We start from the raw sequence: 16,921 nt of genomic DNA on the forward strand, positions 1-16,921 counted from the left end.
CCCAGGTCGATCAACCTCCTGGGAGACTCTTTTGCTGCCTTCCCTCATGGGACTGCACTATCCCGCACTGGACCCTTCATTCTCCTCTCCAAGGCTGACACCTACACGGCTATCTGACTTTTACCCTTACTTACCTGCTTAGGGATATCAGCCTTACAATGTTTCCTCTCTCAATCTTTTCTTCTTATAATCTTTTTCTTCTTTTCTTCTTTATAAGTAAGTGGATTTTCCCACTTACTTATAAACATGCTTTAAAAAAAATCTCTCTTTACCCCATATTCTCATTGACTTATCACCCCATTTTCTTGCTCCCCTGTATGAAGAATTTCTAGTAAGAATTTCTGGTTTAACTAATGATCTGTCCTTGGTATCATTCTTCCCATTGTGTCTTGAGCTCAGTGTGATAATGCTCTTGTCCCCGTCACTCCACTGAAACAGTTCTTGCCAAGGTCAAAAATGTATTTTGCCAAATACAATGGTGAATTCTTCATTCTCATTGTATTTGATCTATTATCAGCACTTGATGCAACTTTACACTCCTCCACTATGGAGACGCTCCCTCCATTTGGTTTATAGGAGCCTCATTCTCCTCTCCCTATCCAGCCCTTGCCTCTCAATCTGGGTCTGCTTACCTGTGCATTACCTGTGATATTAGCCCTCTTCTCCACTTTCTCTCACTCCCTAGATGATTCATCTGATTTCATCATTTAAAATGCTGTATGCACCAACAGTTCTCAAAGTTACATCTCTAGCTCAGACATCTTTGAAATCACACATCCAAATGCCTAGTTGACATCTCCATATTGATATCTAATATATGATTCAAACTCACCATGTCGAAAACTAAATTCTTGATTCTACTCCAATTCTCTTGTCCAACTCAGGAAACAACAACTCCAATAACCCATATTTTCAGGCCAAAACCTTGAGTAATCTTTGAGTTCTTGCTTCTTACCCAGAAGTCAATTATTATTTACTACCTCCATTAGTCCCCATCCTGGTCCAAGTCACACCATCATTCATTGAAGCTCTGTAGTCACCTGTTGAGGGGCTTTTGCTGCCACCCTAAATGGTCACTATGTAGTCAGTTCTCTATTAAGCAACAGCAGAGCCCTCTTTAAAATTTAACAGAGATCAATCATATCACTCTTCTTCTCATGGGGCTCTAACAGCTTCCCATACTTGAAGAGTGAAAGCCGAAATTTCCTCCACAAGCTACAGAGCCCTACATGACTGGGCTCCTGCACTGACTATGGAACTCATCTCCTACCACTCTGCCCATAATGGTTTCCTGCTTAAAACTTGCTTCCCAAATAGAACCTTACAGTTGCTGTTCACTCTACCTTGTGGCTTGATTCCTCTCTTCTATCACAGGGTCTGTGTGCTCAAATATCACTTTACTCAGAAAGGTCTTCTATAGTAGGCAGAACTCTAGGACAGCCATAATAGTTCTGTTCTCTGCTATACATGTCCTGCACAATCCTCTCCCATGGAGTATAAACAGGACCTGAAAATAAGATGGGATATCACTCCTGGATTAAGTTACAATACATGGCAAAAGTGGAGGGATTTTGCAGATGGAATTACGGCTTTGAGTCTCTTGGTTTTGAGTTCATCAAATGGGAGGTTACCTTAGGTGAGACTGACTTAAGAGACAAAATCTTTACCAGAAGGACTGAGACCTTGGAAGGGAAGGAAGATGGTCTCCTGCTGCTCTTGAGAAAGCAATCATGTTGTGGAACTTTCAGTGGAGGGGGTGGCTTACAAGAGTTAAGGGCTTCAGCCCACAACTTTGCCAATAGTCCACATGAGCTTGAGAGAGGACCTTCAGCTGCAACAGAGCATGCCTTGCACTCAGTCTTTGAGTCAATGAGCAGGTGACCTAGCCAAGCTGTGCCACACTTCGGATCCACAGATATGCTGAAATAACAAATGGCTGCTGTTTGAAGACACTAACCTTTGGTAACTTTTTACATAGCAACGGAAAACTAATACACCCTCTCTAATGTAGAATAATCTTCCCCTTTTCTTTCAGAGAACTGATATGACAGAGAATTGATATGACAGAGACAGAATTTGAATACTTACATTTTTCCCTCTCCCTGACATTAAAATATAAGAGAAAGAAATCTGTCTTTTTTGTCTGCTACTATATATCACAGCACCCAGAACAGTATCTTGCACTTTGTAGGTGCTCAATATGTACAGAATGAAGGAAACATTTAGCTTACATTTACTTAAGCACAGAGTGCTCACAAAAATGTAAGGGCAGTTAACTTTTACTTTTCAAAGGCTACTTCTCAAGGACTCTCAACAACACTAGCCATTAGGGAAATGAAAATAAAAAAAAAAAATATCATCTCACCCCAGTTAGAATGGCTATCCTCACAAAGACAAAAGAAAACAAGTGCGGGCAAGGATATAGAGGAAAGGGAAACTAGTTATACTGTTGGAGTAAATATAAATGAATATAACCATTTTGTAAATGGTATGGAGGTTTCTAAAATAAATAAAAAATAGAACACATATAACCCAGAAACTCTACTACTGGGTATATATCCAAAAGAAAGCAAGCCAGTGTGTCAAATAGACACCTGTACTCACTTGTATGTTTATGGCGACACTATTCACGATAGACAAGAAATGGAAATAAACTAAGTGCCCATCAGCTAACGAATGTATAAATAAAATGTTGTGCAAATACACATACCATGGAGTACTATTCAGTCACAAAAATTTTATTTGCATAATTGTCCGAAGGAGATCACACAATCCTGTCATTTGAAGCAATATAAATGGACCTAGATATCATTATGATAAAGGAAATAAACTAGACATAGAAAGACAAGATGACCAAATAAGCTCTCTTATAGGAAGAAGTTTAAAAAGTGAATCCTATAGAAATAGAGAGTAGAATTGTGGTCTTTAGAGGCTACAAGACTAGGAGAGAAGGAAAATAGGGAAAGATTGGTGAACAGATACCAAAATATAATTAGAAAGGAGAAATAAGTTCTAGAGTTTCATAGTATAAAGGGAATGTATACTTTACAACAATTTATTATATATATTTAAAATACTTTGAAGAGAGGATTTTGAATCTGTCCAACACTAAATGTTTGAGGTGATGGAAATGCTAATTTCCTTAATTTGATCACTAGACACTGTAAAATATCAATTGTACCTCATAAATATGTACATTCATTCTGTGTCAATTAAAAAAAACAAATTTTTAAAAAATGAGTGGCTTCAAACAAATGCCAGAAGACCTGCCCCTCCCTTAAACTACTAAATGCACTAATCAATGTTTTAGGTTAAGATTAAAAGAAAGATTCATCCAATGGGAAAGTGACATTTAGCCAAACATTGTAACTAATATGATACACAGATGATCATGACTGAAATATGTGGTGGGCACGACATGTGTCAATGCTCACAGGTGGATGTTCTAGTGAAAACTAAGTCACATCCAGAGTTTCAAAATGAGCTCTGGTTCAGAACTAAGCTTAGAAACAAAAAAATTGATTGTTTTGGTTGCTGTTGTTTCATGACAACTATGTCACCAATATGCACTGATATTTCAGAAAACAATGAAAACCTGAACTGATAAAGGAGAAAGAGTGTGCAATGCAAAAACATCACATGACCTTCCTGTCATATTCCACCCCTGCTCAGACCACATGGGAGTCCTGTTTAAACACGGGCGTTACAATCAAATAGGACACGGTTAAAACTGGGAAATAACTGCATGAAAAGACCTCTGGGTCAAAAGGATTTAGATTAAACAAACTAAAACAAATTCCTGTCCTGTGGAACTTTTTAGAACATTTAAATGTTCCTGTGGTTTCCAAAAAAACGTCTTTGTGTGTGTGTGTGTGTGTGTGTGTGTGTTATGCAAACAGATGAATAGTATACATTATTTCTTATTTAAATGTAGAGCCCTTCTTCATGGAGCATCTTGCAGGATTAGTGATCTAATCTCCAAGCTTATAAATATGACAACCTAAGACCCATAAAGGAAAAGGTAACCAAAGCAGGTACAGACTAAATGTTAACAAAAGTGAGCAACCAGGACTACAGGGCAAGGTAGAAACTATATTATAAGAAGCAAAGCTAAAGATACCTGCAGCATTTTTACCTAGGAAAAGGGAAGATCGAGCCCTGAAAATATACAAATGGTTCTCTCAGAAAAGAGAGGAAATGCATTTGTTTTATATAGTTCTAGTACCTAGAACAAAACAATAACTAGGGCAAGGCTCAGGATCATGCTTTTTTATGGGCACATATCTGGGAAGACTTTTATCCAGAAAGTCTGCCATTTACTCAATGGGGCATAATTAAAGCTCACAGGAGCCCAAAATAGGAAGGTCATTTGAATCCTCAGAAGGATGAGGAATCAACAAAGTTTTTCAGCGTCAAAAGGGCAATTGTGGAGAAAAAGAGAGCTGAGGTAGACTCAGGGGCTAGATGAGCATCTAGCAGAAACATCATAGAAAAGAATCCTGCATATACAAAGCAGGAGCCTGATTACTAGATTCTCAAGGTCACTTCCAACTCTGTATACTGAAGGAGTGAGACTATAAACTCTGTAGTTTCACTCACCCCTGCACATTAATGACAAACACTAGACCTGGCACAGAGTAGGTTCCTCATAAATACTGGTTAAATGAATGAATAATTGAACAAGTGAAAAATAAATGAAAGAAATATCTGATTCTAAAGTCAAACAAAAGGGAACAGTCTGCTTCATTCCTTGGCAGAGGTAAATTTGCTAATTGTGAATAATAATCAAGGCTACTTTCAAATATCAGGAAAATAGTCTTGTAATAGTTGCACTTCTTGGCTGGGAAATCAACTCCGAATTAAACCACAACCAAGTTTCCTATAAGGTTCTCCTGGTAAGTATGTGAAAATGCACTGCAGATTGTCTGTCAAAAGTAAAGGTGATTGGGGATGATAATCTGCCCTGATGGACAAGACAACTTAGAGGGCAGAAACTAACCATGACGATAAACCCATTTTTTGTAGTTCTGAACATGGGAACATGTCATTAGCCAAATTTTATTTGCATAATTGTCCGAAGGAGAACACACAATACACAACACACACACACACACACACAATTTTTTTAGAAAACCCCCAAAATGTGATAATATTCTGACCGATCTGGTAAATTAAGCTATTTACAATGAGGTTAAGCAGTTTTCTTTTGTCTTGAGATTCCAAATGCTCAACAAAGAATATCTGCAGATAAACCTTTAAATTAAAAACTTCTTAAAATAGAAACAGCTTTCATTCACCAGGCTATCAACTGTCAGGCACCATATTTGTATCCATTTCCTAGAAGAATGAAGGCTCTTTCAAAATATATCTGTCATTTCTCCACAGTGGCTGATCAAACCTGCCACTGAAAAATGTTCTGAACAGGCAACTTGTAGTACAAGCATGGTTTATTTCTGTCAGAGACTGACTGCTGGAGTGTGAAAGAAACTCATTAAAAATCTCTTACTGTGATCTTACATTGTTAAAAAATAAAAGGAAAAACCCCAGAAAGAAAGAAAAGAAAAAAAAAAAGCTTAGTGATGGGTACCCTGAGTCTGCAGACTCTCATATAATGCTTTTCTCTCTTGGTCTTCTTTAGCAAGCAATTAAAAGAGCACAATTAGTTTGGGGAATATAGCATACACTGGTTGTTTGGGGAAATCAAGTAAGTTAAAACAATTTTATTTTATGCTAATGTCATGAAAAGTTAATGAAAGAGATCAGAATATTGTACTATAAGAAAAATGATGGAAAATAAACAACAGCATTATTTACCTCAATCTTAAAACGAGGTTCACAGCGCAAGAAGCTTCTCTGTAGTCTTCACTCGCGTTGGGTTGGCCCTTTAAAAACACAACAGCAAATGGTGTTGGAAACTTTATTGGAAGAAGAATGAATAAGATCACCATATCCTTTGAACCATGCATCCCTTTCTTTCTGGAAATTTCAAAACTAGGACTTCAGACCTGCAGGTTTTGTTTGGCCGCACAAACACCTCTAAGTGAAGATCAGAATGATGCCCAATTCCCATTGCAAATGTGGACAGAATGTTTCAAAGAGAGACTCAGTAGTAGGGTGGACACTGTGAATGACTGGTACAAGCTCCAGCAAATTCAAAGTAGGGTCAGCCATCCAAAGTGGAGCCATCGAAAGTGGCACCCTATAGCTAGAGCAATGGATTCTCACCCACTGGGCCTTGGTGATGCACAAAGGTTGGGCACCTTAAACCTTAAGGTGGAGAGGAAGGTGGAACCAGTAGGACAGCCATCCATTTCTCTTTCTTGCCTCTCTCACCCATGGCCTATTTCCTTGAACATAGATTATCTATTTAAAGTGCCTGTGCCACATAGCCCCACCCTATTACCATGAATCCTTAGCCACTAGTAGATTTATTTGTCTAAGAAGAGAAAAATAACAAGACTTCAGGGTCAAGACTTGGCTCTGCCACTTACTAGCTGTGTAAATATGGAGCAAGCCCATGGAAAAGACTTGTTTTCCCCTTTACAAAGCAGGGGTAATACCTGCCTCAAAAAGTTTTGGGAAAATGATATACATGAAAGTGAGCCATAAACTATAAAATATTAAACAATTCTAGTTATTATACTCCCTTTTGCTGTTTCCTGCTCACTTTGCTTTCTATTTTGTTATTATTATTATTTGCCTTTCATCGTTCAGTGAATCCCTACTGTTTATCTCTTACTGAGTTGACTAACACAGCACAAAGCCTTACACTGAACTCTGGTTCTGCCTCTGACCCGTGGTGTGAGGTCAAACACACCATGTGGTGTGCACAAACTACTCAATATTTGCAAGTCTTGATTCCTCAGCCATAGGATAAAGGCCAGGTTATCAGACCTCAAACAGGCTTTCCATAACCAAGAAACCCCATTGCTCTAGCCATCTCCCAAATAAATAACTGCTTTCTAAAACACAGATCAGGCAAAATAGAAACAAATTTAAATGAAACATACAGATTTAGGAAAAAAGTACTGTGTGATTCTAAGGCTGATGATGCTTTGTGGTAGGAATGCCAAATTTTTATTGACTCTTTTTAGTTATACATGATAGTAGAATTCATTTTGAAATAATTATAAAAGCACGGAATATATCATATTCTAATTCAGATACCAATACCTCTCCTTCCCCTTCCCTTTTCCTAACCCCTGCTGCCTTCCCTCTATTGATCTTTCTGACTTTCGCCATAGTTATTTTATTTTTTAATTAATTTCTGATGGATATACACGATGTTGAGATTCACGATGTTGAGATTCACTGTGGCGCATTCATGTATGTACATAGAAAAGTTATGTCAGATTCATTCCACTGTCTTTCCTAATCTTATCTCCCCTCCCTTCCCTTCATTCCCCTTTGTCTAATCCACTGAATTTCTGTTCTCCCTTCTGCCCCTTATTGTGTGTTAGCTTCCATATATCAGAGAAAACTTTGACTTCTGGTGTTTGGGGGTTGGCTTATTATAACCTCTTTGAGAGCAGAAGCATTTGCCTACCGATTCTATAGCAGAACTAGAATATGACTCTACACTGCAACTCTATACCCACAGTCCTTGCCCTGAATTGCTCAGCATCCTTCACTACACCCAGCATGACTCACCGCACAGGTCTTATGTCATACACCTTTTATAATAATGCATTGTACACGCATTTCACTGTCACTGGACTATTATTTTTACAAGGCAAGTTGTAGAGATGAATTGGCCCATAAAATTCAATAATAAAAGAATTATGAAAAGAGGTTATAGAAATCCAACCAGGAGCAAAAGAAAAGTATCAATTAGCTACAATGTTTTGTGGCTGGAATATAACAGAAGGGTGAGTCATTTTCTTTCCTTTGCGTACTTTCCACAGTCCCAGCAATTTCAAAAGCATTCTAGTAATTTTTTCTTGCTCTTGAACCTATCATTAAAGGCTGGAGGTCGTGAAAGGATGGTCAATAATAACCATCCTTTTTTTCCATATCTATTCAAAGGGAGAGTTTATATGCCCCAGGTTTGGCAATGTACTCTCAAATTGTCTACCTGCCTAAATGGTGGGTTTCTCTAAAGGTCTGCCTACAAAGCTTCTCTAATGGAAATGACTGGCAAAGGAACCTACCTGAGAGTCGTGCACGGAGAGGGACTGTATTTGCTCGGGGATTCTGCTGGTGTTCACCGAGATCTGTTAAGAGAACCACCATGATACTACTCAAGGAAGCCAAAAGGAGACATTAAGGTCAATGTGGTTACACTGTGTACCAACTGCCAGAGACAATAATGTTCAGATCTGAAAGCAGTAGTATTTCCTAAACTATATCCCAAATGCTTCTGACTGCCTGCATTGGAATCACTCAGGGAATGTGCTATAGAAGCCTGGGTCTCACTTGGCCTGTGATTCAGAATTTTGTTTAGATGGGAGAGCATCTGTGTCTTTTCTTTTTTTTTAATTTTTTAATATTTATTTTTCAGTGGACACAACATCTTTATTTTATGTGGTGCTGAGGATTGAACCCAGGGCCCCGCGCATGCCAGGCAAGTGCGTTACCACCTGAGCCACATCCCCAGCCCACATCTGTGTCTTTAAAGGGTTCTTCAGGACGACCTATAGGGTTTGAGAGAGCCACTCAGCCAAAGTGAAAAAGCATAGACTATTTGATATTTTAAATTGGATGACAACTTTTTTATTAGTTATTTTCATCTAATGAGAAGTTTTAGACTCAGTAAAACCTGTCCCTTTAATTATTACTGTAACTATTGATTGTAATTCACAAATGTGTAAGGTTAAGTGGGTTGTTTAAAATAGTTTTCCCCAACAGAAGGATAGGTTACATTTTTCTCTCAAAAATTGGAATTGTGGCCCTGAGCTGACACCTAAATCATTTTTACCTCATGACTGACTTTTATAAACTCTGCCCTGTAGTAAACCTTGAAAGACAGAAAACAAAACAAGAAACAAAAAAAAAAAAAAGAAAGAAGGAAAGAAAGAAAGAAAAAGAAAAAAAAAAACTAAAGAAAAACAGCAATAAAAACAAATGAAAAGGATCTTCCATTTCTAACCTACTACCAATTCTAAAATAATCAGAAATTCTTTCTGGCAAAAATTGTCTAAAGCTTAAGGATATAAAATTCATACCCTCTGAGCTTCCTCAAAAATAACTATGTTCATCCTGAACTAACAGGGGGAAGTACACTGAGGTCTGCAGTTTACTTTGAAGTACATCAAAAAATTCAGGTGAGAATATGGATGAGTAGATGGATTTGCATGTCATAAAGCAAGTGTAAGTTATACCTTAGGTGATAGGTATATGGCACTCACAATGAAATGCTTTAATGTTGTATGTTTGAATGTATTATAATAAAATGTTTGGGGGGGGGTGACTACGTTAGAAGAAAAAAACACAATATCTGTTCATTAGCCAGAGGGCAATGGCCTACACCAAATACCTCTTGGGAAGAATCATTCAGTCTTATTCCCCAGTCTGAATTTAGGTTTGATGTACAACCACACGCTACAACAGCATGTACAGCATATCCTACCTTTAGCCAAAGAACAATGGTAAGCTAAGCACCCTCACTAGCATTGACACAGAGGAGAAAACATCTCCTTTGCTGAGAGCCATAGCCAAGTAGGAATGACACATGGCAATTTCTTTGTCAGCCTACCCAATGTTGCTTAGAGGGAGGACTCTCCATTGTGGAAATGGGCTTGCCTTGAACCCAAGTCATTTGCAGTGACATTGCATGAATGTTTGAGAAAGGTGACCCTGCTCAAGGACCAGGGCAGATCCGGGTTTAGGGCGGTTCCAGGTTTAGGGTGTGGATCCTGCTGGGAATAGGGTGTATCCTGCTGCCTCAGAGTTCTCTGGGATTCACAGAGTATTTTGGTATGCAGAGCCCAGTGGAGGTGTGCATTTTCCCCAGAACGTGCGTATAGAGTGCCGGTGAGAGTTCGGGAATAAAGAGTTGCTGTTTGAATCTACAAGGCTGTGAGTGGCTCGTGATTTTGTGCCCAGCCAGACTGCGGCACTCCTTCCCTTGGGAAGGCCCATCACCCACCCAGGTCCCTTGGTTCCTGGGCAGTCAGCCTGGTGGAGAGCTTATGACTGGAGTGGGCAAGGGAACCACACATGCCTTGTGAGTCACTGTGGAGGTGTAAGTGGCATATAACCAAAGGACCAACCTCTATTGGTGCAATGCAAATTATTCCTTGGAAGATGTCCAGAGGTGCTCAGGATGCTGAAAGCCCCCTATACAAAAATATCTTCCTTGACAATTCCGTGCAATTGCCCAATATCACTATTGTGAACCCTCTCCATGAGACTAGAGGATGGCCTTTTGGTTATACTCTTAAATGAAAAACTTGCAAAAAAGAAAAAAAATGCTAACCCATTAAGCAGCTGTTACATATCAACAGCATAATAGAAATTTATCAGATATATTCCCCCCTTTGAACAGTTTTCCCTCTCTTAAATAGAAGGGCATTTAAAAGAACAAATGTTTCAATAGAAAGGAGAAAGAAAAATAAATTAATGTTGGACACCACTCTATGACTAAACCTCAGTGGGGATCTGGGAGGGGGTAAAAGAGAGGAAAATATCTCAAAATGGACAGAAGAAAGAAAAAAACATCTGCTTTACAGCTTTCATAGAACTCTGCCTAATCTTTTCTTTTTCTATTTTTAACACATAGCTAAATGCAATGTGGTATTCTGGTTTGCATCCAGGAAAAGAAAAAGAATATTAGTGGACAAACTAGTAAAATATGAATAAATTCTGGGGGTTAGTTGATAGTTATATAACAGTATTATTTTCTGAGCTGTGATACACATACAAGGGTTCCAGGAGAAATTAACAGTGGGAAAAAAAACAGGTGGGGCATGAAGAGGAACTCTGCACTTACTATCTTTGTACCATTTCTCTGTCTAGAATTATTCCAAAATAAAGTTTATTTTCAGAAATATAACAGATTTCTGATCACAAATCTAACTTCCAACATTACTTAGAAGGCCAATTACCTATAGTGATAACATTCTTTAGAAAGTGGCATAATTAAAGTATCATATTAATGCAGTCTAAGATGACTAAAGCTAACTGTAATAAATTTAGAGGCAGAAATGAAATGTTTTCTCCTTCTACATATAGATATAAAAACAAATATGCAGCCAATCACAATGGCACACACCTGTAATCCCAGTGACTCAGGAGACAGAGTCAGGAAGATTGCCAAGTTCAAGGCCAACCTGAGCAATTTAGTGAGGCACTGTTTCAAAATAAAAAGGGCTGGGGATGTAGCTCAGTGGTAGAGCACCCCTGGGTTCAGTTCCTAGTACCACAAAAGTGGAGTGGAGAATAAAACATGTTTAAGAGTTGATGGGCATTTGGAAAACATGTTTCATAAGAAATAATTTTTAAAAGCTAGTAGAAGTCTTAAAAACCATTATGTAACAATAATGAATAATATAAGGAATAAATTTAACCTTCTCATTATACCTAATATCTAGTAAAAACATCCCCAATCTAAATCCACATCAAATGCATTTCTCCTTGAGATAAGATCCCAGAGTAAAGAAACAGAAAGATTTTCATAATTAAGCTAGACTAGACTCTCATTGACAAAGCTCTTCAATGTACTTTTTGTGGGTCCTACTGGGCTTCAACCAAAAATCTTTACTCCTGTTTCATTAAGCCTGGTTGAGTAAGGACTTCTCCAAGAGATTTCTAAAAATGTTTTTGCTTTTGCCTTTATCTTTCTTTTGTTTTGAAATTTCTGATACGCAGATATTTAAAACAGAATCTTCCTGATTTCTCTTTGGGTTTCTGGATTCAGCCTGATTTGTGACGTTTTCATAGTCAGTAGACCTTGAACCTGGCCACAAATCAGAATCACAGGATCAACCCTCTGAAAAGCATTGTAGCTGGGACATCACCCCTAACTAGTAAATTAGCATCTGTGGCTTTGTGATTGAATCCAGGCACTGAATATTTTAAATCTTTCACTTTCTCTGGCGTTGAGCAGGGCTATGAATCATTTGTTCTCATGCCACCTATCTGAGGTGACACTGTAAAAAAAAAAAATGTTGCTTTAACCGAAGCCCTAGCAAACGTCTTCCTCCATTCAATGAAAAACCAAAGGAAACTAAATTTAAAAATAAAGTTTATTTCACTTTTCATGTAGAAAATCGAGATTATAATGTAAAATTGACAAAAAGTCATTAAACAAGTACTTATTATCTCAGAGCCTCAAAAAAAGAAATTCCGAAACCACTGATCAAAAGAAGGTCAATAAGAGGATAACAGATGGAAAGTTTGAGATAAGAAGATATATAAGTAGGAAACACTACCCACAAAAGGCACTCTGCTACAGGCTTCAAAAGATAGAAGCTTCCAGAAAGCAGGTGCTCTTCTCTTATTGTATAATTTCCACAATGGCTAACCCAATTCCAGAGACATCAGATACAGTTTACATATTTTATCAATTACTTAACCATATTATCATGAATAATAATGTTAATTATTAAACTTTAGTCTCTGAAGTTTTCTTCTACCCAAATAGAATAAGATGATAAATAAATGAGAATGAAATATGTACTTATTACAAATCATTAATTACTAGTGGGTGACTAATAGTTTTGCAAGACTATTTCTAAAATATTGCTCTAGGAACACATGACCAATTTTTCAAAGTACCTAGCTATGAATCTTAAGATAAATGGTGTAACCCTGAAAACGTATTGTTTATATTTGAAATTCTCCTGGACATACGTAGAATGGCCTCCAAATATACTCCAGGATGAGCAGCATCTTCCCAAGATCCCTCTGACAAAGATCCTACTCTGGCTTTCTCAATCTTCACCAGCTAATATTGTAATACTTTGTACCCCAGCACTTCCCAGAGACCAAACAGCACCTCACAAATTAAGCATGCCTAAAATATCCCCCATTTATTGTAGCATTTTACTGTCTAAACACAGCACTACTAAGGCTACATTTTCTGCACTTTACCTCAATTACATAATATCTTCTGATCGTTATTCCCATTTCTGACCTCCTCAGAAATACAATATGCCTGTTCATATACTTGCTTCTTGTTTTTACTTCTGTGCATGGATGTTCATGTCACCAACAATCATGTATGCAAGGGGAGCACACACATGCATAAAATACTAGCCCAGACTTCTACCAGCTTATGGTCAAAGCACAACTAGACTGCAATTTAAATGACAACCATTATTGAAAAGCTTATCAAAATATAATTACTCTGGCATTTAAATGTGTCATTTTGCACAGATAAGCATTTCATTCTCAAAGATGCTTAAAGATATACATTGATCTAGTTACTGATAGCAACTATGAAAATCCAAAATCTGAAGATGCTTCAACCAAGCAATCCCAATTCTAAGTATCTATACTGTACTTGCAGATGTGCTGACCCAACTGCATTCACAAAAAAAGTGAAGGGAATGACATCTGTACAACAATCTAAATAACTGCCAAGAAAGAAAGAGTTAAATAAACCATTTCCATCCATCTAATGTAACACTATGCCACGATTAAAAATAAAGAGGTAGTTACAATATTTAATATGAATAGATTTCCAAGAAAATAAGGCATATTGCAAAAACATTATAGTTTTATCATTCCATTCATGGTTTTTTAGATGATATGCTAGATTTAAGAACATATTTATATATAAATGAACAAAAAAAAGTCTCTCAAGAAACACTGCCAACTGATAACTTCTGTGGAAGGAAGTGTCAGCCACAGGGGCAAGAGGCTAGCAAAATAACAGCAGTCTTTAGCTTTTATTAACTCCAGTTCTCCTATGCCCTTTTCAAATCTGCTCTCTGTTCCTTTTCAATCACGCCTACCCTGACCAACCCAACAAAAATCACAGCCTCCTCCCACACTCCATCTCCACACATTCTTTTTTTTTTTAACATACTGCTCCTATCCTATTGTAATAATAATTTACTAATTAATTATTTATTTTTACTCCTATTAACAGATTTATTATTATAATAATAATTTATTATTAACTCCTATTAAGCTTCACAGGGACAGTGATTTTGCTCTGTTTCTCTCACTTATATGTTCCCAACATTTCCTAAAACACAGCAGGCACATATTTAATATGTGTGTCAAATATTATATATAATATATACACACATTCATAGGTACATTAAATATTAATAAATTTAACTTTTTAATTCCCTATATAATAGATAAATAAAGTACTTTATGCTCTCCATAATTATAGGAAGCAGTTGGGGGTAGCTAGCACATCAGAGGACTATTTTAGTTAAAAGCTGAAAGCACCTGGTAATACAGCTCAGGATACTGAAATGACAGCACTATCAAGAGTTTAGAATACTGGCCCAAGAAACCGGGTCAAGTCATTCCTAAAATGTAGTGGTAGTGTTTACATGAAACATGTATGCTTCCATAAAATTGAGAAGTCTATTCATATGCTTCCTTAAATTTGAACCAATCTGTGACAGACACGTTCGACTGGGAAATCAAATGAGTCTAGATGCAATGCATTGCCTACAACTTTCAAATCCCCATCAAGATCAACAGTGAAGCTTGAGAATCAACTCACAGTTTGCCCTACATTATTCCCTTTCTTACCTGTGCACAAAATATTCTTTCCAAAAAAATCCTGCCATTAGCCAAATAAGTTATCAGCAATTTCAATGAGCACATAGTAAGATATTCTCTTAACCAATTCTCATGGGGAAAAGACCAACACCCATTCTCTATACTAGTAAGGCAAGATCAATGAATATCACTCAGTGGAGATGTCCTGTAGTAAACCAATAATGAATGCTTTTGGGGTCAATGACACTACCGAAAGCATCTCATTATGTTCTACTTCTAAGAAGAACTCGCCTTTTTAATTAGAGATACTCTTAGCAACAGACGAAAAAACTTGTACTCTGTGCTTTGCTCCAGATTAAATGGGAAAGTGGGCAATGGGAGGGCAGAGTACATGAGACCTACTTAAGATCATTCTAAAACTCTAGCACAACATTCTAAAACTGTAGCACAACATGCCCTGCTCTGACGCTTATCACCATTTCTCCTAGCACAGGGGAAAAATGTCCTTGACTAAAGCTTATATTTTACATGTGAAATGGAAAAAATAATTCATGTGATAATCATGTCTCCATGATCCTGTTCTCTCAACAGGTGAAGGAGCGCTACCACTGAGAGGCAGGTACATTGAAAACACCCAGGAAAGACCTATCAGTGGCCAGGATGATGATGGGAGAACAAAGGGAGAAGGGCTTGCAGTTCTGTCAATCACTCTTACAATGCCCAGCTGGCAACAAACAAAGATGTTGTGTCCGCCGAGAACTAAAAAATAAAATATTAAAAATTAAAAAAAAAATGCCCAGCTGGCTACTGCCACTTAAAACCCCATGGTGAGATTTGCTCCTTCCAAACAAAAGGAAATGCCTACCAATCTTAAAAAGTTGGGATGGACATACTTTGTAGCATTTTCTGTTTTCATAATGAGAATTTAATAAGGTCTATATTAATTACTAAGTCTAAAATATTTGGAGCTATTTAAATATGCTCAAATTTCCTCTAAGAGAATTACTGAGCTATAGTCATGACTAGACATTAAGGATTAGGATAATTAATCAGATGGAGGAATTAAATGAAAAATGATCCCTTAATCAAAAGATGAGCAGTTCTTAAAAATGAAGTCATTAAATGAGTGCACCTTGCTTACCTAGTTACATCAGAGATTTAAAAATCAAGACAAATAGTGTTTCTAACCATTTAGTATCTGTATTACTGTAAATTGAAGATTTAGAAGAAATTTTGCCTGTATGCTCACCTATGTTTTCTAAATGTCAGTAACACTAAGAGTTAAAAGTAATTATTACCCAGCTGATGCCGAGGCCTCCACTGAGTACCTTATGAACATGATTTAATCAATCCTCAACAGCAACCTTACAAGTACTCTGATTGTTCCTTGTTCTAAAGGCAAGGGAAATTGAGGCTCAGAGTAAAGTAATTTGATACAATCTGTGCAGGCCAGAAGAAACTCAAGACAGAATTGGGGCCTACAATATTGATGTACCTTCCCTTTTTTTCCCTACTCTGTGAGATTTTCAGTCTATCTCCTAAATGGATTAGACTGATACCACAGGGCAGAATGAAGTGATGGAAAAGTACATACTCACATAGATAGACAGACTGACAGAACTGCTGCTCACCTCTGGATTTTCTTCTTTTACTCTTCGTGACTGTAAAACAAATATGTACTCATTAATATGTGCACACACACACATACATACACACACACACATTCTTCAGAAATATAATGCATGCAGATTTGCTGCTGGTCACGGGTGTCATTTACCTTCTCCTGAGAAGCGGCTGCTTTCCCCTCTTCACTTTTCTCATCCATCTCGTCGTCACTCCACTCCCAGTCCCCGTCTTCGGTTTTGTGGAGGTGACCGCTTGACCCTGGAACTCGTCTTACCTGAGTCAAAACAAGCCCACACCACACTTCACTAGTTGAATCTACAGGGCTCACTGGTGCTGTTGTATGAGCTACATGGAACACACACACCCCCTTGAAGATGACCCCCATGGCTATCAGTCCAGCGATAGCTAGAAATCAACACCCAAAGAGACCACACAGCCTCCAGACTCCCACACTCATTCTCCTTCCAAAAATATTGTGTTCTTGAAATGCAACTATTTTGGAAGAACACCACACACATAAGCCATTACACACCAAGATCATTGTTCACTTTTAACTCAGTTAACCATTTTATCAGTTACTACATATACAAGGCCATGTGATAGGCTTCAGAATTGCCTAAGGAAACACACACAAGCAATGGACCACTGACGAAGCGAAGGCAGGGAA

General features: G+C 37.7%; 1 protein-coding gene across 1 annotated transcript in view; it reads right to left on the reverse strand.

Moving 5' to 3' along the window:
- The window catches only part of Stk39 (serine/threonine kinase 39), a 269,628-nt gene that overhangs the window by 93,536 nt on the left and 159,171 nt on the right, over positions 1-16,921 (reverse strand). The window contains exons 11-14 of the mRNA XM_026389549.2: positions 16,406-16,528; positions 16,260-16,289; positions 8,151-8,213; positions 5,815-5,882 (exon numbers count right to left, since the gene is read on the reverse strand). Coding sequence (XP_026245334.2) covers positions 5,815-5,882; positions 8,151-8,213; positions 16,260-16,289; positions 16,406-16,528 — 284 coding nt within the window. The remainder of the gene's footprint in view (positions 1-5,814; positions 5,883-8,150; positions 8,214-16,259; positions 16,290-16,405; positions 16,529-16,921) is intronic.

The sequence above is a fragment of the Urocitellus parryii genome, chromosome 1 (assembly GCF_045843805.1).
Source record: "Urocitellus parryii isolate mUroPar1 chromosome 1, mUroPar1.hap1, whole genome shotgun sequence".
NCBI lineage: Eukaryota > Metazoa > Chordata > Mammalia > Rodentia > Sciuridae > Urocitellus > Urocitellus parryii.